The sequence below is a fragment of the Miscanthus floridulus genome, chromosome 1, assembly GCF_019320115.1.
Source record: "Miscanthus floridulus cultivar M001 chromosome 1, ASM1932011v1, whole genome shotgun sequence".
Classification (NCBI taxonomy): domain Eukaryota; kingdom Viridiplantae; phylum Streptophyta; class Magnoliopsida; order Poales; family Poaceae; genus Miscanthus; species Miscanthus floridulus.
This window is the reverse complement of record NC_089580.1, coordinates 125,875,659-125,897,908: the sequence shown is the minus strand read 5'-3', so window position 1 is coordinate 125,897,908 and position 22,250 is coordinate 125,875,659. Positions and strand designations below refer to the sequence as shown.

The following is a 22,250-nucleotide window of genomic DNA, read 5'->3' as shown; positions in this document are numbered from 1 at the left end:
CCGGATAGGCCCGTTCGGATGGTATGGTTCTGAATGAATTTGGATGGTTTGGAGGAATTTGTGAGAGGAAAACACGGTTTCGGATGAAAAAAAGAAGCGAATCAAGCGTGGTTTAAGGACACGCGAACGGGGCCACATAAGGAACGACAGGTCTACAATTAAATCATGGGAGGAGATTGTCGATCGAGTAATCATTGCATGGATCCGGTCTACCAAACCCATATGTATCATGCATGTTTCTAGCTAGCTACTACTAGCTGGGTTGGAAGCGGCACCCAATCCGTTTCAGTTTCATGTACCCAAAGGCTTGGTATACTAGTCCAACGACGCTACGGTGAATGGCAGAATAATGCCGTGTTGCTGTCCGTCTACAATTTGGAAGAAAGGTGCAGTGGTGTCTAGCACACTGCAAAGTGAACGACGCGGCAGCTGCCCTGTAAGTTGCTGGTACGGGAAACTCGATCAGGGCCTCAATATTTTGGCGATGTGACTGTCCTGGAGACTACTAACTCCACGAGCCCTAACAACTACTAATAATGGCATAAAAAAACTATTATCGGACCAACGTATGGCAAGATGACCTTGTGCGCTTATTAGCACCGGCAACACACTCGTGTACTATCTCTCCCGCGCCTTTCACGTTTGATGAGTTCAGAGGAGTTTATTTGATTTATTTGAGAATTTGAAGCAGTAGAAACGAGAGTGTGTAGCGTTTCAGAACTGGTTCTGAAAGTGTCTGCAAAACAGCGTTCCACGTTTTAACTGAACCATCATCATCAAGCGGTACGGGGTACGGGTACGAGAGGCCTGGCTTCCAAATCGGCCCAACTGTTCAGCCCAGACATAATCCCTTCGGCTTGCTATTGGGCCCCAACCATGTAACCTGAGCTCTCGAGGCCGTAGGCTCAACCGGCCCGAAACTAAGCCAAGACTTCAAGTCCAAACAACAAAGAGCTCCGGTATTAAGAGTTCAATGGGGTTTCGGTTTTAGAGGCCTGCCATTAGATGGTCTGGCCCGGATAGCATTGGCCAGGCGACCGACCGACCAACCAAACAACCCTACTTACGGCGGCTATAACATAGTCTTGCATATAATGGGTTAAAGAATTTCAATCAATTGTTCTAGTTCTTGTATTGCTCGTGAGAATGCTCCATCACACGTTGGGTATGGCTTAGTCACGGGGGGGTTTTTTTTTTTTTTGCACATGGACAAGATTATTAAATTCAGTGTTCATGCTTTCTATATATGTTCTGGGTATAATAAGCATCCATTATATAAGAAATAGGAAAGAAATAAAAGATTAACAATATGTTTAGTTCGTGGGAATCTAGACCTAGTGATCTAGCACCTAGTTACACCACTATGCAGCAAGCGCATCACAGCTCAATTGCAAGATAAAAAAAAAGGTCAACTTGAACAGGCATTTCATCAAACACACCTAAAGTTTTAGCTGTAGCGGTAGAGAGAAACAAAACATGGATAAATCACCTCCAAGCAAGCAAGCACATCAGATCAATACGCATCAAGCAGGAGCGCACAACATACAACTCAAACGAACTTTATCTCTAAGCTTAACTAACTAAAGTCCTCCTCTATTAATACATGCCGAGCAAATTTCTTGCTCCTGGCTTTTCGGAAAAAAAAACTAACTAAAGTCTATGTAATAATTGAGCTTCTGTCATTGTCTTGTTTATATGTGTCCCGAGAAATTTTGACTATATGCAAGTGGACAAGAAAAAATCACTACTATCTCCGTTCTAAATTATAAGTCACTTTGACTTTTTGATACATCTATTTTGTTATGCATGTAGATATAATAATATGTCTAGATACATAGCAAAATGGATGAACAAAAAAAATCAAAAAGACTTATAATTTGAAACGGAAAGAGTACTAGAATATATGTGTATACACCTCATAGAGTTACGATCGGTAACAACGCACGATCTTAATTACTCTATCTTTTTGAGCTACAGCTCGCTAGACTCGCATGTTATTGCTCAAGCAAGTTTGCCTTACCCACAGGGCCACAGGCCTTGGGAAGTTTGCCAGGGCAGGCCCCCCGAGCCAATCCGGTTTGCTCGTGATAGCAAGGAAATTTACCAAAAAAAAAAAGAAAGAAATATTGGCTGCTCAAACCGTAAGACTACTAGCAAACCAACCAATCACATTGCATGACTTCAAATCCTGGCTCAGCCAGAGGAGGTGAGTTACTAAAAGAAACAAAAGGCATCCTTAAGGCGAACACGAGTTTGCGGTTGCCTGCCAAGGTTGTTACTCGTTGGATGTGGAAATCGGGAAGGAATGTGGCAGCCTTCAGCTCCTGATTTGAATGGTATTTGCGGGCCACCAGGGATTATTGGCGGGAAAGTGAGAAACAGAAGAGAGCAAGCTGCAAGCGTGCAGCGCGACCGAAAGACAGCTGAAAAAAAAAAGAAGAAACGGAGCGCAGCAAGGGCGGGAAGCAAAGCGAAGAAAAGAAGCCCGGTCCCGGTCCAGGAGCAGGAGGGCTGCTGGCCGGCTGGGGACTGGATGATTTCACATGCAAGGCTGACACCGCCGCAGCAACGCCAACCACCACGATCGATGCATGCGCTCGGCATCGCCTTCATCGCGGGCGCGGCGGCAAGGAAAGGCGGAACCACCCCACCACATCAGTGAAATCACGCCGGTGCCCATGTGACCGTACGTGCGCAGCGCTGCTGCCTGCTGCCTGCTGCCGGCCTGCCGCTCGGAGAGATGAGATCCCCCGTCCCGACCCCATCCATGATCCATCGAGCTCCCGACGTGTGAGGCCGGGCCCCCGCGCTGCGAGCCTCTCCTATCCGCTGCGGCTACGTGTCCGTCGGCGCAACGGCTCGCATTATCTTCCACCGGTTCGGATAAGAAGGGGCCCAGGCGCCAGGCGTGGTGGACCTCGCTGTCAGCGGAACACCGCCTGCGATACGTGAGCTGTGCCGGCTGCCAGTGCCAGCAATCAATCTCATGCGAGTTAAGATTCCCGCGAACGTGCACTCACGTGGCGTGTGCACAGCACAGAGGACCCCGTTCACACATACCGCAGTACCCTTTTGTTCTTCATTCACTTGTTCTGAGCGCACTAGGTTATCCCTTCACGACATGCTTGCTTGACCCTTGCCTGGAGATTAATCTACTGCAGTGGAGAGACATGCTTGCTTGACCCTTCATGACTATTGGAGTGCCTAAATTAAAAACCCCGGGAGATCCCTTCGCTACACGGGAGTACGTATATGTAGGCAAATGGAGAGACATAACTGTCCAAAGCCAAGCTGACACGTACACACTTGAAGGGAACTATCCCGATCACCGCCGGGGGCAGCCGTGCACCGACCACCGGCCACCGATGCCAAAATTTATTCGCCGGAGCAGAGAGACCACCTCACCACCTCCATAAATACTCCATGCACTAGCAATAGCAAGCATGGGCGCAGAGGTCGCATGCTGCTGCAGCAGGCATGTCTTTACTTTTACTATTCTACTCTACCAGGGCGCAGCAAGGCTGCCTTTAACTTTTACTGGTGGGTCTGACGACGGAAGGAGTGGCTGGCGTGCGTTGGTTGAGACAGTTTTTCTCGTTAGAGTGGGGGACAGGGTAAAGGACCCACGCCCCAGACGCAACAGGCAGGCGCCCGGCCCTAAAAAGGGGACCGTTAGTGGTGGACCCTGCCGGCGACGACATCCGACCTCCGGTCTCGGTCCGGCTCTCTGCGCCCATCTCGTCTCTCGGCCGTCGATTTGTTCCCCACTTTGGGTCCCGATCGATCTCTCGGACCAAACAGGCTCACAACATTGTTTCGCTGCCATGTGGGCCGCCTAAAGATTCCAGGGCATCGGCACTCATCACTCATCAGGCCCGGTAAAGCAAAGGAGTGCAAAGAGACCATTGCTTGATCCGCTTGCTGCTTGCTGCAGGCAAACGCACCTTGAATCACGGCCAGTTGGTGCATGTCTCCTGGGCCCGCCCAACGGAGAAAAATACCCCAATCCACGGCAAGCATCGCGCCGGCCGGCCTTGCTCTTGGGAACTTGCTTGGCCTTTGCGACGATTTCATCTCATCCGGCCAGGCCAGATAGAATATTTTGTCTGTCGTCATTTCGTCGGCCCGCATAATTGGGGATGTTTTGTTTGGGTAAAGTCAAAGCAAGGGATCAGAAGACAGCTTTTTGCATGCTATTATTATGCTTATACACTTCCATCCAACAGGAACAGGGTGATGTATAATGGCCGCCATCGACTAATGTACTAATGGTCACTATTCATTAGTAGCTATGGACCTATGGTCCCTTACCCCCGGCGCAGCGCAAGTGCAGAGGACTCCGTGGCGGCCATGGCAAAGCACCTCTCGGTCTCGCTCTCGCATTCGTGCCTCCATTGACCATTTCAAATGACATTACTCTACTCCTGCTTTCCCGGAGAAACGAGGAAAAAGCCAAGTGCCTGTCTCCACGAGCATGTAGCGTAGCGCGCCCATCCTGGCATTCTCTCTCGCTCTCGGCTCGGCAATTCAAACATCCCTAAAAAACAAAACAGAATTCAAGATTGCCACTTGTCCCGCCCTGCACTCCTGCAGTCATTCGTTCACGGGTCTGTCGAGCTCGCCCTGTGCAGTGCCGTGCGGAGTGCTCACGTCTTCTTTGAGCCCTGCAGCGTGAGAACACACGCATCGGAAGTAGCGCAGTGGAGACGTGGAGTGGGGCCATGTTTAGATTGCAAAAAATTTCAACCCGATGAATAGTAGCACTTTCGTCTTATTTGGTAAATATTGTCCAATCGTGGACCAACTAAGCTCAAAAGATTCATCTCGTGATTTCGAATTAAACTGTGCAATTAGTTATTTTTTTACCTACATTTAATGCTCCATGCAAGCGGCTAAAAATTAATGTGATGGAGAGAGAGTGAAAAAACTTGGAATTTGGAGGTGATCTAAACAAGGCCTGGATTAAAATTGTCATGCTGCTCTCGAGAAACGAGGAGCAAGGGACAAGGGCCAGGGCGCTACTCTACTCTGAGGCTGCGCATGCCATGGAGGACGAGCATCCATTTCCTGCGTACTCGTAGCCGTAGGAGTATCGCCAATTTGCTATTATTCAATGCTTCGGTTACCGACTGGTACTGTAGTCCTTTGAAGCTTTGACAATAAATTCAATGCAGTTTATCAAAAGAAAAATCAATGCACGGCGCGCAGAGGCAACCACCACCTCCCCAGGAACCTGTGGCTCGTAGCGACGCGACGACGACAAAGCAGAGAGCAACGCCACGTTCTTAGATTGTGATCACAAGTACAGTGTACAGAGTACTAAGTGTGCTGCTACCATAATACCACTCACAACATCATACTTTTAACTACTAATTTCTCTTTGTTGCCGATCCTAGTAGAAGTTTGATTCTTATTTAACGAGATGATATATCACAAAAAATGGTGACACATGGCATATAAATCATCATGCAGTTAGTATACTTGCTCCCTCTGTCCTATATTATCTGTCGGTTTTTTGTTTCCGTGCTACAAATTTGACTAGATTTATAGAAAACACGTGCACGACCCAAGGCACCCAAAAGCCCAGCACAGCCCAAGGCCGGGAGGCCCGCACGCATTGGCTGTTTTGCAGAAAAACCCCCGAGCTTCTAGAGATTAATGCGAATGCTATGTGCACTATTCCTACCGACAATGGTTTTGCGATCAAGCCCTCGAACGTTTTCATCCTCACCACGGAGAAGTCCCTGGAATCCCTACGCTCGCCGGCGCGGAGGCCGACGGCATAAGGCAGCTACGCCTGTCAACCTAGGCTCGCTACGACGGGAGTAAGGGGTCGACCACCATCTACGGCTAAACGCGTATGTTGGTGGCGGTTAGGGACTCAGGGACACACTGGCGCGAGCTGCAGCGGCGAGCGGCTACCCGTGGCGGCGGCACGGCTGTTCCAACGAGCTAGGGCCCTAACGGAGGGGTGGAGACGACGAAGAAGAATCAGAAACTCACCGTGGACCGTGTTGCGGTGACGATTGAACCCGAGGAGTGCAGAGGTGGTCTGGCCACGTGCGCCCGCGCCATGTGGCGGCGCTCCGAGCACGGCACCGAAACGTCACCGTACCCACGACGGAAATCAGGACCAACCTGACGCAAGCACCAGCTAAAGGGAATCAAGATGAGTCTAGAAACACGACCAATTGAGTCCTTTCCCCTCGGGTTGGGACTTACCCCAACCCACTGGTCGCGGCGGCGCTCGTGGCTGCGCGACGAGCAAAACCTGAAATTGGCCGCAGACAGACCACTGTTGGACCCGACGAGAACGGAGCGCCTAGCTAACTTCATCTGCTTCTCACTAACGCGAGGAATTGGGCTGGGAAGCTTTGAGTTGGTGATAATGAAGGGAAAGGAGAGCGACGCACTGCCACCGCCGCGTCGTAGGGAGCGGACCCCACTGAGGTGACCCGACCAAGACCCGACAAGGCATGGCAGCATGAGGACACAACCGCACGAGCGAGGGCAAGGGTCATGTTGTTTAATGCTCGGGTGGAGCCTTTAGGGGGTGCCTGTGTGGCCATGTGCACGCGGCAGCGCGGCCTTGCAACGCGGCAAGTCATGCCACGACTCCGAGAGCAGAGCTGGGTAGGTGTGTTGAGTGGCGAAGGGCGAGCACTGCAGTGACCGAAACAACAAGAGGACAAGGCGCAACCCTGCATGTGCGCTGGGACAGCGCCACGATCGACAGCCTCCCGCGCACGGCGGAGAGCGTCTGCTGACACGCCTGGCCCGACGGCCAGCCGACGGCCACATGGCTGGCCAGCAGGACAGCGGTCACGGCCACAGGGTAAGCCAGCCAACGCGCAGCGCAACGCATGGTAGCAGCGGCCGGCTATAGTGCAGGTAGCCCGCGACGGCGCGACTCCGAACGCGATGACTGCGTCCCCGCGCCCGAACGGCCGAACCACGTGCTTGCACGATTTTTGGACCGCGCCAAACTTCAAACCCAGCTCGGTGGAGGTTCAACCAAAGTTATCAACCTAGGGCCGACACTAACACCTAGCTGGCAAAGCAAACCACGCTCCCAAAGAGCTAACAGAGAGGTAAATGGAAGGATGCCAATATGAGCTCGTTGCGCTGAATGCTCGTTCGCAACCGAAGCCCAAAACAATACCGACAGCGCGTTCTAACAAAGTTAGGGCAATTTTTACGACGCCACGACAACCCCAACTCATCCATAGGCCACACCCTGCTAAAGCACTCACCTAGAGGCAACCAACGAAACGAAACCCGTGGAGCTAGTGCTTAAGTATTTTAGTTAAAACGTAAACGCCAAGATGACATTGTCTTCTTCCTTTTAGTCTTGGAAGGTCCAGAGCTCGGATATGATGTTTGAACTCCCAAAACTCTGGTTAACACTATTCACATCCCGAAAATTAAAAGTTGCACTCTAATTTGCACTATTTGCTCATCCTTTTACATAAGCACTATACATATGTTATATTTTGTTTTTGTTTACCAAAATTGCTTTCTGTTTCATGTGTGTTTTAACTCGTTAAAATTCAAAAACTCGTTTTGCTAAGGTACTAAGCAAGTTCGTAACACCCGAGGTGTTACATGTGTGTGCAGATACTACAGCTGTACCCAGATGAGAGGCTTAAAAAAAGTCAAACCATTTAAAATTTGACTAAATTTATATAAAAAATATTAACATTTATGACACAAAATAAGTATGGTTAGATTTATTATAAAATACTACCTCCGTTTTCGTTTACTTGTCACCGAATTTTTACTGTAGCAATTTTGACCATACGTTTTTCTCTGCAAAAGATTTTTAGATACATCAAGTTTTCACATATATGATTCTTTATTGAACATACTTCATTAGTGTTATATACATTGAAGTATCTAAGATTTTTTAGAAGAAAAAACATATGGTCAAATTTGCTACAGTAAAAAAAGTTGCTGACAAGCCAACACAAACAGAGGGAAGTATATTTTTATAATAAATTTATTTAGAGATATAAATGTTAATATTATTTACTGTAAATTAGTTTTATCCGCACGGTTCTCGTGATTACGTTTTTTTCGGACTGAGGGAGTACAGTGCACCGGAATTGCGACCTGCGCTAATTTGAAGTTGTCGCTACCTTGTGTACCTTGAGTACCTTCTAGCTGTTGCCAGCCTCTTTACCGAAAGTCGAAAGAGACTGATAGGTTCAGCACTTGCGGACACTGTTAACCGTACCGTAGAAAATCCGGCTGGCTGATCGATCAGCACCAGGAACCCTATACGTCAGGTTGACAAATCGGGCCATGGCTACCAGATGGATCCGTCGGCGTCGAGCGTCGGCGACGGCATGTGAATTGTCGTTTGGCCGTCACATGCATCATCATCTGCCCCGCTGCCGTGTTAAAACACCGATTTCGCGGATGAACTGTGGACTCATCCGGCGGTGCCCGGTGCGTATGCGTATCTCTCCCATCCATCGCCATGTGCGTGCCTTTCCGGCTTTCCCCCTCTCCTTTCCTTCCTCTCCACAGCCGTCGCAATCATCATGCATGTCGGCGTAGTAGAGAACTTCACAGCTGCATGCCAGAGAACATGTTCAGGAATTGAAGCCCAGATGCTGCTGCTAGTGTAAGGGGTGTTAGGATCCGGTGACTAAAATTTAGTAGGTATCACGTAAGGATATCATATGAGGTATTCGGATACTAATAAAAAATAAATTATATAATCCATCAGTACTCCACGAGAAGAATTTATTAAGCCTAACCAATCCGTTATTAGCACATTTTACTGTAGCACCACGTTGTCAGATCATGAACTAGTTAGAATTAAAAGATTCGTTTCGCAAATTAGTCGTAAACTGTGCAATTAGATTCGTAATTAGTCTATATTTAATATTTGATGTATGTGAACATTAGATGAGACAATGACTAAAGTTTAGGAGGAGAAACCAAATACTCCCTAACAGTTGTCTAACCACAGCTGCATGCCATCCTGTAGTCATTGCGTGCGTAGGTTGCTGCTGGCCATGCCTTGTTGCGGCAATGATACGGCCGAGGCATGTCGCTAAGCAAGTGAGGCGCGCCATACGGCCATGGATGATGGAGATCAGTTGCATAATTCCGCAGCAAGTACTGACAGACACCAATGCAAGAGACTGCCGGTGGCCGGTGGCCGGTGGAGTACAAGTGATCTACCCGTGTGCCACCGCGCATCATTGGTGCAGAAGTTGCGCTGTGAGAGGTGAGTATTTTAGTACTGGAATCGATACTGTTCCTGGACGCATGGTAGCCACAGCCCACACAGGCCGTGGCATGATTCGCGCGACACGGCCGCGCGCCTTGCGTGTTGCATTGCATGATTGCCGCCGCCGACCGGCAGCGGCAGGAGTCCTCGTCCTCGCATGCGACGCGAGCTACACCACCAGAGACCAAACCCGGCCCAATTATTCCTTGCAACTCCTGCGTACGTCGATCTGAAGGTTGCTACTCAGATCTGAACTGGACCAAATAGGAGTACGCGAATGTGGCTCCATCCGTCGGTCGGTACACTGGGAGCGCCGCGACGTACTCCGTAACCGTACGTGTAGGTTTACGCTCAACTGCCGGCGACGGGATCACGCGGACGTCGGATCCAATCCAAGCAAAGCAGCAAAGCGGCGCCACTAGGTAGTTGGTGTCTCTCGATGCTCTGTTCGTTTGGCTGATAAGCCATGATTGAAAGTACTGTTGGCTGATTTGTTGTGAGAGAAAAATAGGCTGATTTATTGTGACAGAAAAATATTGTTCGTTGACTGAAAAAGTACAGCTTATAAGCTAAGCGAACAGGGCGTAAGTCAGCCGACGGCGATAACCCTGTTCGTTTCACTGAAAAGTATTGCTAAAATAGTGCTGCAGAGCATGACGGATAGAGCAGTGTGAGCATACATAATTGCTCCTCCCGGGAGTTGCAATGAAGGTTTATTAGGTGTGCGTGCTCTCTGCTCGACCAGTTGGCCGTACCACCATAGCTCACCTGCACGCACTACGGTTACCCACTCTCCGATCATATCGATCGATCGTTCCCGAAAAAGAAGCCGGAAAAGCGACCTAACCGATCGAGTGATCGACGACACACATGCTCACGAGCCAAGCATGCAAGGTTGCAAGCAATTCCGTGATCGATTTGTTTGGGTGTGGGCCGGCCGATGATCATCGTGTAGGCGGTGGAATGCTAAGCCAGCAGCTGCTGACTCTGGTGGTCGATCTGATGAGATCTCGTCCCCCGGCGTGTGCGTGTCCTTGAAGCGTCGTCTCGTCTCTACCCATGCCGGCCTGCCGGGCCAGATGGGGTGCGTGCCTGCCTGCAGCTAGCGACCCAGGAGGCCGGTCCAGTTTCATAGGGTTGGCTCGGCGCCCCTTAATTCCGTAGGACCGTCACCACAAGTCGCGCTACGTAGTATAGGTATAGGTACTAGTCTCTCCGTTCCACAAGAAAGGTAGCAATTCTAAAATCGTTCAAAGTCAAACTATATATTGTTTGACAAAATTACTCCATATGTTCTTTTTTATTTGTCATATTAGGTTAACTTAAGGTAGCTTGATATGATCAACCTAAAATTGCAATATTTTTAGAGTCAATTACACTGGCGGTCTCTAACCTATATTATGTGTTTCTCATATAGGTTCCCAAACTATAAATTGCATATCTAGGTTATTAAATTATTTGAGGTATACCACCTCAGTCAAAAACAGTCACGTAGGGCACTCCAACGTTGAACTAACATGAGTCCGCAACACATAATTATAGGGACGGTCCCTAAAACATTGTGTGATTCTCACCTAGGTCCGAAACTATAAAATTACTCATGTGAGTCCGTAATCTATCCAAGTGCTAAAATCTTAGTCCAAAGAAACCTCTTTACGCACCATCCATCGTCGCGTGGATTGCCAGATAGGCCTTCGAGCCTTTGCTTGTTATTGAACTGCTTGCGATCTGTTTCTCATCTTATATTGGAGAGCAATGTCTTGACGTCATCTGTTAGTATAGCTGGAATAGGGGACATACTGGCAGACAGTGTCGTCGAGTGTGTGCTAAAATACGTCACTTGCTCATGGTAACATGGAACCGCCGGCGAGCAAACAATTGTTGTTGGCCAGTTAGTGCGCGTTTAGTTCGCGAAATTTGAAAATTTGGCTACTGTAGCAATTTCGTTTTTATTTAGCAATTAGTGTTCAATCATGAACTAATTAGGCTCAAAATGTTCGCCCACGATTTCCAACCAAACTGTGTAATTAGTTTTTTTTCATTTATATTTAATGCTCCATGCACGTATCGCAAGATTCGATGTGATGATTACTGTACCACTTTTTGGGAACTAAACATGGCCTTATTCCATATCACCACGAGTGATTGAGGTGTCTTAACACACACTTAACAACAATATCCACCACCAAGGCACCAACGCGTTCCCGATCCAACTGTACTGGTAGATGGCATCAAGACATTACTTTTGACTGGAATTGTAGTACTTTAATAGATTAGGGATCCAGATAAGTAATTTTATAGTTTGGAACCTACTCCCTCAGTCCAACAAAGAATGTAATTCTCGTTTTTCAAAAAATCAAACAATTTAAACTTTGATTAAATTTATATATAAAAAACTACTATCATTCTTTGAAGACATAAATGTTAATATTATTTACTATAAACTTGATCAAACTCGAGTTACTTTGACAGGCACGAATCTCGTAATTGCATTCTTTCCTGACGGAGGGAATACATGTCAATTTCACGCTGGAGCACCACGTCAACTAATGGACTATGACGTGATTGCTTTGGATTGGATGGTATACTTAAAATAGTTTGTTGACATAGATATGCAATTCCATAGTTTGAAGATCTGAACCAAAATCGTGTAATAGTTTACTCTTCATTTTAATAGAGATGGTACTTCCATTCCATTCCAGCCCAACGTCAGAGGTTCCAATCTCTTAGCTCATCACGGCATGATGCCCAACTAGTTCGTCGTCCGGGACAAATAAATTGTCTGCTTAATAATACTGTTTGCCAGCCAAATGAATTTCTGGCGATGGGGTGGGTCAAAAGACATCGCTTCCCTTCTCTTACGGGGACGTGGGGTGACATGGAGACGAAGGACAAATGGAGTCAAAAAGGCAGCGTGGGCTCTGCTCTGCTCTTGGGCGCATGGCACTGACCCCGACCCGGGTTCTCCTTTCGCTTATCGACCGATCTGTCACATCGAATTTGGGCAGAATTAGTGAGGGTTTGCGAATTATTGCGCTAAAGATATGAACTGGAGAGCAATGCAGAGCCCAGCACAGCACGTTGTGAAAGGTGTGTTTAGGCGGCGAGCACTGACGAGCGAGCTGGGTAGCTGTTATGTTCTGAAGCTTTTGCTGTCTGAACACGAGTGGGTTAGTTAGGCAACGAACTAGATGCTCCCCAACGCGTAACAGCATGTAACCTTCGCCTAAACGTGTGTGCTTACGGGAAGCATCTCCAAATTATGGATGCCCAAGTAATGCGAGTGCTACTAAGATTAAACACTGTTTGAGTCGATGCATACAGAAAGCAGGCATTCAAACTGTAGTAGTTTGTAGAAGTTGGTTGGCACGAGCACAGACCATGTAGCCCTGTTGTGCCAACGGGCATTTTTTTTAGATAATGGAATAATGTGGCAACGGGCATGCCAGGTCCTATCAGTTAAGTGGGAACACCGTGCCCCAGCAGCTGCATTTTCACCCTTTTTTCCCACATCACATGCACGCGACCAAGCTCAACGGGAAAAAGGTCCGAACCACAAGTCCACCACAAGCAGCTGAAGGTACACCAGCACGCATCCGGCATCCATCCATATCCTGATATCCATCCACCTCAGTCGCTCGCGAGAACCGGCCAGACCACGACGAAGGTAAACAAACGAACGAAGACGAACACCATCACACCACAAACGAACGAACGAAGTTTTCCAACTAGACGCGGCAGGCAGCAAGGCGCGCCAGACAAGGCACATTGCGCACAGGTGGAGGCCCTGAGGCTTTTCCCGTGGGGAAGCGCAGGGCGCTGGCACATGCCGACAGCCCAAACAAGTCACCTTTCTCGGGAGAAGCTCCGGGGCCGAGGTGGGAGGGCGAGCCTTTTGCCCTGTTCCGCTCTGCTTGCTCTGGTCCGTCCGTCCGTCCCCTGCCCTGACCCTCTCACTGACAGGCGACCAGTGAGGTGAGCTCAGCCGCGGCATGGCAGCGAGCCGATCCGTCGGTCCAACCATCCACCGAACTAGGGCCGGCCGGCCCCAACCTTCATCCGCCAGCGTTTAATACGCGCTAGCTGCGGTGGCAAGACGAGTAGAGTGAGCTGAGCAAGGGGAGGAGGCTAGGACGGCTGCTCAGCCCAGGCCCATGTGCGACCCAACATGGCACGTTCTCCCTCGCTCCTCTGCTAAGCTGCGTAGACACACAGAGCTCGTTAGCTAGCGTGCCGGTGCCCATCTGGCCATCGGGCTTATAAATAGGCCCACACGGCACCACGGCCACCACCACCCACCACTGCTCTCGCACTCACTCACAGTCACCGCCGCTGCCCACTGCCTGTAGCTAGAGGAGGTTGAAAAGGGGAAAGGGCCAAGGAAGAAGGAGGCGCAGGCATGGGCTCCCCCTCCTCCCTCCCCGCCGCCGCGGCGGCGCTCGTGGTCCTGGCCATCCTCGCCGGAGGAGGCCACTGCCGCGAGGCCCAGTTCGACGCCACGGACGCCGCCGCCGCCGCCGCCGGCACGGCGGAGAACTACAACACCAGCGACGCCGCCGTGTACTGGGGCCCCTGGCAGAAGGCCCGGGCCACCTGGTACGGCCAGCCCAACGGCGCCGGCCCCGACGACAACGGTGAGCATTATTGGCATTCTTCCGAGATCTTCTTCAGTCTGCTCCGTCTTCCCCTCCGTCAGGCCTCAAGGCCCGCGTGCTTGTTGTCTTGGTGCCTTGTGGTGGCAATGTGGCTCACGAAACGTACGTACCTTGCTAGGCGGCGCGTGCGGCTTCAAGCACACCAACCAGTACCCCTTCATGTCCATGGGGTCCTGCGGCAACCAGCCATTGTTCAAGGACGGCAAGGGCTGCGGCTCCTGCTACAAGGTAAAAACAACAGCTAGCATGGAGTTTTTTACCGACACCTCTATCTATCTGAAGCATATTTGTATATTGTAGTTTTCTATTTCTATAGCGGAAACAATTCTACCAGTGCTCCACTTGTTTTAAAAAACAATTGTCCTTGTAGTACATGTTAGAGCGCCATAAAAAAAATCTGCAATACACTAGCTGGAGTAGCAACTGTTAAAGTAGGACGCTACCCGTACAGTCCAGGCAGGGTCCTCGGAGCAGCCCAGCAGCTGGCTGCAGGTGGGGCCCGCGTGCATGTGCGCGTCTCACTCGATCTCCGTGACAGTGCCATTTACTGTACATTTGACTCTTGCTTGATCTCGAGTATGGTAGCCGAACGTACCTGCCGTTTTTAGCGATTTGCCGCGGATCACGCAGATTCGGTGCACCAAGGACAAATCCTGCTCCGGGAAGGCGGAGACGGTGATCATCACCGACATGAACTACTACCCGGTGTCCAAGTACCACTTCGACCTCAGCGGCACGGCGTTCGGCAGGCTGTCCAAGCCCGGCCTCAACGACAAGCTCCGCCACTCCGGCATCATCGACATCGAGTTCACCAGGTCGGTGTCGGTGCCTCTCTTGATTTTTGTTGTGTGTGTGTGTGTTGTTCTGTTCTCTTCTGTTGTGCTGCCACTGGAAGCACGAGTGTAAAAGTGCTGCTAAAGACGCGGTAGCGTAGCTGTCGAATTGTTACTGGTAGGCTGGTAGCAGTAGTTTCCCTCCATACTACTACCTGCTGTTTAATTTAATTTCGTAGCCCGCGCGGCAAGTGAAAAGTTTGGTGAGAGCGGAGGGAGGCGTCGTGAATCCAACAACCGCTCGCTCCCATTACTCCTGCCGCTCGCCGGACACCGCATGTGCAGCAAAGTGGCGCAGCTGCCAAAGGGCCACTTTTATTGCGCTGCGGCACAGCGCCCACTTTTGGCTGAAAGTTTTCGTTCGTCGCTGATAAACCAATGACTGAAAGTTCGTTGCTGATTTGTTGTGAGTACGGTTACTAGTGGGGCGCACCCCTTCTGCAGCCCAACGTATCTGCCTGCGTCCACTGTACTGTTGCAACACGCCACCGCCGGTGACCGACCACCGCCAGCCCCATTTCCTTTCCTTTCGCTTTCTCTGTATGTATGCCAATTGCCACCACCCCCAGCAGCAGCAGTGTTGGTTGGGCCCATGCCAAGGATTCCTTACACTTGCAGTAGGATTAGATTAGGCTTCGCAACACAGATTAGAGGACGCAGCAAAGCTCTTTCTTGCATTGGTTCTGTTCTGTGCTGCCGCTAAGATGGCCTAGCACTACTACTAAAACCAAACTGAATCATAAATTTGCAGGGTGCCGTGCGAGTTCCCTGGGCTGAAGATCGGTTTCCACGTGGAGGAGTACTCCAACCCCGTCTACTTCGCGGTGCTGGTGGAGTACGAGGACGGCGACGGCGACGTGGTGCAGGTGGACCTGATGGAGTCCAAGACGGCGCACGGCCCCCCCACGGGGCGGTGGACGCCGATGCGCGAGTCCTGGGGCTCCATCTGGCGCATGGACACCAACCACCGCATGCAGGCGCCCTTCTCCATCCGCATCCGCAACGAGTCCGGCAAGACGCTCGTCGCCAACAACGTCATCCCGGCCAACTGGAGGCCGAACAGCTTCTACCGCTCCTTCGTCCAGTACCAGTAGCTGATTGATTGGATCCCTGCCCAGCCCAGCCCAGCCCAGCCCGCAATTGGAGTGGAGCTGGAGCTGGCTGGCTGGGGCACTACCTCGGCTGGCTCGGTCATCATCACTACTACCACTAGACTACTACTACTACTACCAAGTACGTACGGCGAAACGGAACGGCTAGTCGTTGTGTCTCTGGTCATCGTGTCGTTGCAGTTGTATCATGCATGATCATGGTCCTTGGAGTGAGAGTCGTTGCATGCATTGGGGGCGCGCTTTTAGGTCAGGCGTCATGTGCGAGTGTTTGGGTCTGTAAGGCTGGCTGGCATGTGCATGATGCGTGGCCCTGATTGCAAGCCGGCCGGCAAGCAAAAAAAAACTAAAAAGCCGTGTGGGAAAATGGAGGAGGCAGGCGTACAAGGTGCGCTCTCCCGCCCACTCTTGCTTTATAATTTATATCATCATCTTCTTCATTCCGATCGGTCGGTGATTAATCGAAAAGTATATTGTAATGTATAAACACCATTTCCCGAGCCTGAGCGGAGCTGTGCTCCCCTGTTTCTTCTTCTTCTGTGCAATCTTTTTCTGACTGGACACTTGGTTTCAGCATTCAGCATCGCTGTGCTGAAGCGAAACGCATGTGCACTACCTTACCAAGTATGGTTGTCGTATATTTCGGGATGCAGAAAGGCATAGTTGACGCCGCATAGTTATCTCTCGTGCATGAACAAACAACCCTAGGTTAACGTCTTGTGACAAGAATTATGGAAAAACTTCCGTGCAACCCTAAAGGAAGTTGTACTTGACCGCAGTGGTGTATTCCACTTGTCCCCACAGGTTTTGCCAAACTGTATAATGTTTGTAACCCCTTCGTTTGTAAAAGGATATAATTATATGGTTTCCGTTAGTTAAATTAGCTTAACTTTTTATTTTATTTTATATCGAATAGAGGTTTACTATGAAAATGTATACCATAATTAATTTAGTAGTACTTATCTTGTAACATAAATGTTAGTACCTTTGTAGATAACTTTAGTCAAACTTTGAATCATTTAACTCCTAAAAAAAATTGCATCCTTTTACTGATAAAGGGAGTATTAATTCACTTTAAATCAACAAACTTGGCTTGATAGGTTTTGAATTCTAGATCCATCACTGCTTACAATCCTAGAAAGCAAAGTCTTCACTCGCTCAAGTTTGTAAATTTAGTATAAATTTTAAAATAGTTCTTTTTATAGAAGTTGATTTAGACCTCCCTTCCACCTTACAATGTAGAATCATATATAGATTTTATAGAAACCAGAAGGTAGAAAATAGTAAAAACTCCCGCGTTGCAAATGGGGGCCTAGACTGTATCCAACAAGAAACCTATATGGGCATCCAAATCCAAAATGGGTAGCAAGAGATCTAAAATCAGTCTCTAACAAAGTACCTATAGGCTATACGGAAGACCTATTTTGGGTTGTCTGAGAGACACAACCCAAATATGGGCATTCTCTCTCCTGAAAATCCATTTGTAGAAATGATTATCTTTTGTGTCTTGTTGTTAGAGAAGATGCCGAATAGGTATTAAACCTTTTGCCTGTAGCGCTACCCAAAGGATGAATGAATCTTATATTTTAGATGTTGTTGTTGGAGATAGCCTTAGAGGCGGTGGTCTTTTTTTTTAATGAAACTAGAGGCGGCGGTCTTCCCGCGCGCGGTAAATTTAAAAACCTGTCCGGGACCGACATGCCTGCATTTCACTTACACCGGCCGCTGCTTTTGCGTGGAGTGGCTCCGCACAGATTCCACCTGTTAGTTACTGATATGATTCGTTGCCAGTAAAGTGGTAAAGCACGCGGCTACAAATCAAATCACCCACCGGCCTCCCGGCACGTCCTTTACCCTTTAGGCCATGTTTAGTTGCCACCAAACTCCTGAAAAATGCACTATGCAAAAAGAATATTCCCCGTCACATCAAACTTGTGGTACCTACATGGAGTACTAAATATAGACGAAATCAAAAACTAATTGTTCAGTTTGGTTGTACTTTACGAGTCGAATCTTTTGAACCTAATTAGTCAATGTTTGGACAATAATTCACAAATATAAACGAAACACTATAGTATACATTAATTATTTGGTCACTCCCAAATCCGGGAACTAAACGGGCTCTTACTACTACTTAGTAGTAACAGTTTCACTTGCATGCATTGCGATTGTGGCCTTCTATAAAGTCAAGAAGCTCCTAGCTGCTGCTGCTGCTAGGCTGCTAACCATTTCTTTTCTTATCCTATCATCCTAGGTAGGTTGCGACCGATAGCCTTTCACAGCGTTTACCAATTCGATGCGTAATCAAGGCAGCAAAGCGCCGGCCGGCTGCAGTCAAGCAGAACGGAACAGACGGAGATTGACAAGCCGCGTGCAGCCAAAGCCATCCCATCGCTGCCGGTCCAGCCTTTTCAAACCTCATTAGCTGTCCCGCGTTGCTGCGTGCCGGCTCGAGTTATTGCTGCGCGTGGGCGTGGCAACCTTGATCCAGATCTCCAGCACCGGCGGCATCTTATCTTTGCACGATGCGCGGCATCGCCGCATCGGCGCTCAGGACACAGCCGGCAATGCAATGTGCAGATCTGAATGCGTGTGATGCTGCATTGTGTCATGGACAAGTGCTTGATGATTCAGTATCTCCCCCCCGAAATTTAAAACACACACACAATTGCTTCGTCCATGCCCTGCTCATTTACACTACTACTACCAAGTGGAACCAGCAGGTGACAAAGAAAGTAAATTAGGTGGCTAGAATTGTTATGATTTATATAATTCTTTTGTTACTGTTTATGCTACATTATATATTAATTAATTGTTTCTTCTTGGGCCAATCCAAACCAACAAACGATTAAGATATCATACAATTAAGGTGTTAGGATCTTAAGGTCTGTTTGGTTTATTACCACAGGTTGCCATTACTAAGGTTAAGTGTATGCCAAGGTTGTGGCATTGACTAACAAGTGGCAAAATAGAGTCGTTTGGTAGGTAGCCAAACTTTTAGAAGTTATGGCAAATTGAGTTTGGGTACCGTTTGATTTTCTACCGCAAGTGCCGCCTAACGTTTGGCAAAAAATGTGCGGCAACTGTTTGGTTAATAATTAACCACTAAACACGTTGAGGCGCCTAGTTCGAGTTTCGGGAACTAATCACAAGGATTTGTGGCTAACTTTGTCTTCTTGACGCCCGGTAATTGGATTCAGCATATGGACCAAGATATTCATTAAGACTAAAAGACACGGTAATATCTAAGTACAGACTTTGTGTTGGGGGCATTTAGACTTGGTGTTGCGGTTTTTGTTTATCTTTGTCCGTACTATTAAGTGGCCGACATTAGTAGCTTGATCAAATTTAGAGTCAAGAACATTTTGATGCACACATGCGAGTTACTCCAAGCGTAGTTGATCAAGAGTGGATGAAATAGATAGAGAATAATTTTAGAATCTTAGATAAATTAAATTGGACAAGATCACACTTGAAACGGAGCCAGAACTAAAATTTAAAGTGCACTTGATTAGTTGATCAAGGTCATTGGATTGTTTGGTGCAACTGTGCTATACAGTGTGTACCGAACATTACGACGAGGGGTGCTGAACGCATCAAGGCCCGGTGGGTTTCGATGATTGATCAACACAAGAATACGTGACTAACTTTGCGTTGTAGGGTTTATAACAAAGCATTACTTACATTAAGGTTTCTTGGTTTTCTTGGCTTCGATGTATCTTATGGACCAAGATTATTTATGAAAGGTAAATATACAATAGTATCCAAATACGACTTGGCGGTGAAGGCACTTTGACGTAGTGCCAGGGCTTTTCGTTTTTCTTTGACCATACTATCAAGAGGGCTATGTGTCGGTGTTCTCGGACCACCGATGAGTAAATTTGTATTTACGCGTCTGGCTCGGATGGTGTGCTCGGAGGACACAAGGGTTTATACTGGTTCGGGCGGAACGTCCCTACGTCCAGTTCACTGCTGCTCGTGTGAAAGGATCAAGATGCCTAAGAGGGGGGTTGAATTGGGCTAATTCTAAATTTTTTTGCAATAATAAAATCCTACGGTTAGCCCAATTAACCCCTTGTGCCTAGAAAAGTGTTTCTATTAATCTAACGCACAACGGACTTACAACCTATGTTCCAAACTTACTCTAGCATGACAATTCTATGAATGTAAAAACAAGTATTGAATTGCTCAAAGTAAATAGAGAGAGAGAAACACGGCGATGTTTTGCCGAGGTATCGGAGAGTCGCCACTCCCTACTAGTCCTCGTTAGAGCACCCGCGCAAAGGTGTAACTCACCCTTGATCCGCGCAAGGATCAAGTGCTCTCTACGGGTTTGATTCTTCGACACTCCATCGCGGTGAATCACCCACAACCGCTCACAACATGAGTTGGGTCACCCACAAGCTCCGCCGGGTGATCACCAAGCTCCCAATCACCACCAAGCCGCCTAGGTGATGGCGATCACCAAGAGTAACAAGCACGAACTCTCACTTGACCACGTGAAGCCTAATGAGAACGGTGGATGCACACTTTGCTACTCTTGATTCACTAATGAGGCTACTCTCTTGGATTCTCAAATCTTAATCACCTCACTAGGACCTTGTTCTTCTTGGCACTCATAAACGTGTTTCTCAGCTGCTGGAATGAGCAAAAGTGACTCCACACACGAGTAGAGCTTCTATTTATAACAAGGGCTGAAAAACAAACCGTTATGTGCCTCTGCGGGGTGACCGGACGCTCCGGTCAGTTCAACCCGCACACCAGTGTTTTAGTGTTGACCGGACGCTGGCAGGGTCCGATCACCACTGACCAGACACGTCCGGTCGCATTTAACCCTCACTGGGACCTTACTGTACTCGACCGGACGCTGAAGCCCCAGGGTCCGGTCAGTACTGACCGGACACGTCCGGTCGCAGATTTTCTCTTCGGGAACCTTACTCGAGTCGACCGGACGCTGGCCCTCAGCGTCCGGTCACTCGACCACTCAGCGTCCGGTCACACCGAACGCAACTCCTTGGTCAAATGAACTGACCGGACCCTGCAGCCAACGTCCGGTCAGCATTTGACCCTCCATTCACTTCCAACTTGTCGGGTACCATAGAAAGGGGTCCCCTAAGCAAGAACAAAAAAAAATCGCTTAGACCCTGTAAAAATCGAAGCCAAGGAACAACTACCGACAAACCCCCACCTTATCCGAGGCTCGGTTGAACCGTCCGGCCCACCTCAAACAATATCTGAGCTCACCTGAAGCGGGCTTGGCCCAAAATAAAACCGTAAGGCCTCGGATGAGGTACCGATTCTTTGATTCGCCCGAGGCTCCAAACGTAAGGCCTCGGACGAGGTACCGATTCTCCGATTCGCCTGAGGCTCCAAACGTAAGGCCTCGGACGAGGTACCGATTCTCCGATTCGCCCGAGGCTCCAAACGTAAGGCCTCGGACAAGGTACCAATTCTTTGCCTCGCTCGAGGCCGGCTCGACAGCCACCCCATCACCGCCGCCTCGACTAGGATGTCACGTCCAACTAACGCGGCCAACCACTCCCGCGACGTCAGCCGAACGATGGCTCGACATAGTGGAGTGACCGACGAGGTGGGAGTCGCATCAATGCCATGCCGTCCGGGATAGGATGGGGCGGGGGTTACCGATCGCTGTGCTCGGTGCTGTGTCCTTGATCGACGCCCATGCTGCACTATGCTGCCTAACCCCACCTGCTCTGAGGGAAGCGCAGCGTGGAGAGTCATGTCCGGGTCCCTATAGCCTCGGAATCAGCGTACAAGACCAACTGCTCCCTCTGAGCCTCGGCTACCTGCTTTCGCACCCCATAGCCTCGGGACTCGCGCCCACCGAGCCCTCCCCCCCTCCCGCAATAGTTCGGCCTCTGCATCGACTGGGCCTTGGCTCTCTACGCTGTCGACATGCAGCGACTGGCACGTCATCCACAACATGCACCATGCCCTGCGTCAAGCCATCACAGGAGCTCCCACGTCGCACAGGACCGGGCGTGACCGGCACGTCGCTCCAGTGCACCAAGGACAAGACCGCTCCATCGACCATGCCACCACAATGACAAGCTACAGGGCCTAGACACGTCGCCACTGCTCATGAACCGCCATGTAGCGAATGCATGTACTACCCCTGTGCCTCCCTTCAACTATAAAAGGGAGTGACCGGGGCCATTACTAACCACGCACTTATAGATGGACGTAGACTCAGACAGACACACATGGACGAGCAACGGATAACGCTCTATAACTCACACTCCCCCACATTGCAAGAGATCAACATCTCAAGCAACCCACGCCGCTCCACGTAGAGATTTGGGACTAGCTCCCTCTCTCGCCCTGCTTGTAAACCCCTACCACAAGCACCTCGGTGCAAGGAATACTAGATCGCTCTCTCAGACTGGAC

The 22,250-nt window shown here is 49.3% G+C and overlaps 1 protein-coding gene across 1 annotated transcript; it reads left to right on the top strand.

Annotated features, from left to right (window-relative positions):
- The first annotated feature begins 13,523 nt into the window (after positions 1–13,523).
- Positions 13,524–16,344, top strand: LOC136540414 (expansin-B4). Its single transcript, XM_066532429.1, has 4 exons — positions 13,524–13,878; positions 14,018–14,127; positions 14,530–14,714; positions 15,484–16,344. Exons 1-4 carry the CDS (start codon positions 13,644–13,646, stop codon positions 15,824–15,826), a joined length of 873 nt encoding a protein of 290 aa, XP_066388526.1. The 5' UTR covers positions 13,524–13,643; the 3' UTR covers positions 15,827–16,344.
- Positions 16,345–22,250: the final 5,906 nt, after the last annotated feature.

Coding starts and splice junctions, on each gene's coding strand:
- LOC136540414 (XM_066532429.1), top strand. CDS start 13,644: ATGGGCTCCCCCTCCTCCCTCCCCGCCGCCGCGGCGGCGCTCGTGGTC. Junction 14,128..14,529: donor GCTGCGGCTCCTGCTACAAG/GTAAAAACAACA, acceptor CGGATCACGCAG/ATTCGGTGCACCAAGGACAA. Junction 14,715..15,483: donor ATCGACATCGAGTTCACCAG/GTCGGTGTCGGT, acceptor ATAAATTTGCAG/GGTGCCGTGCGAGTTCCCTG.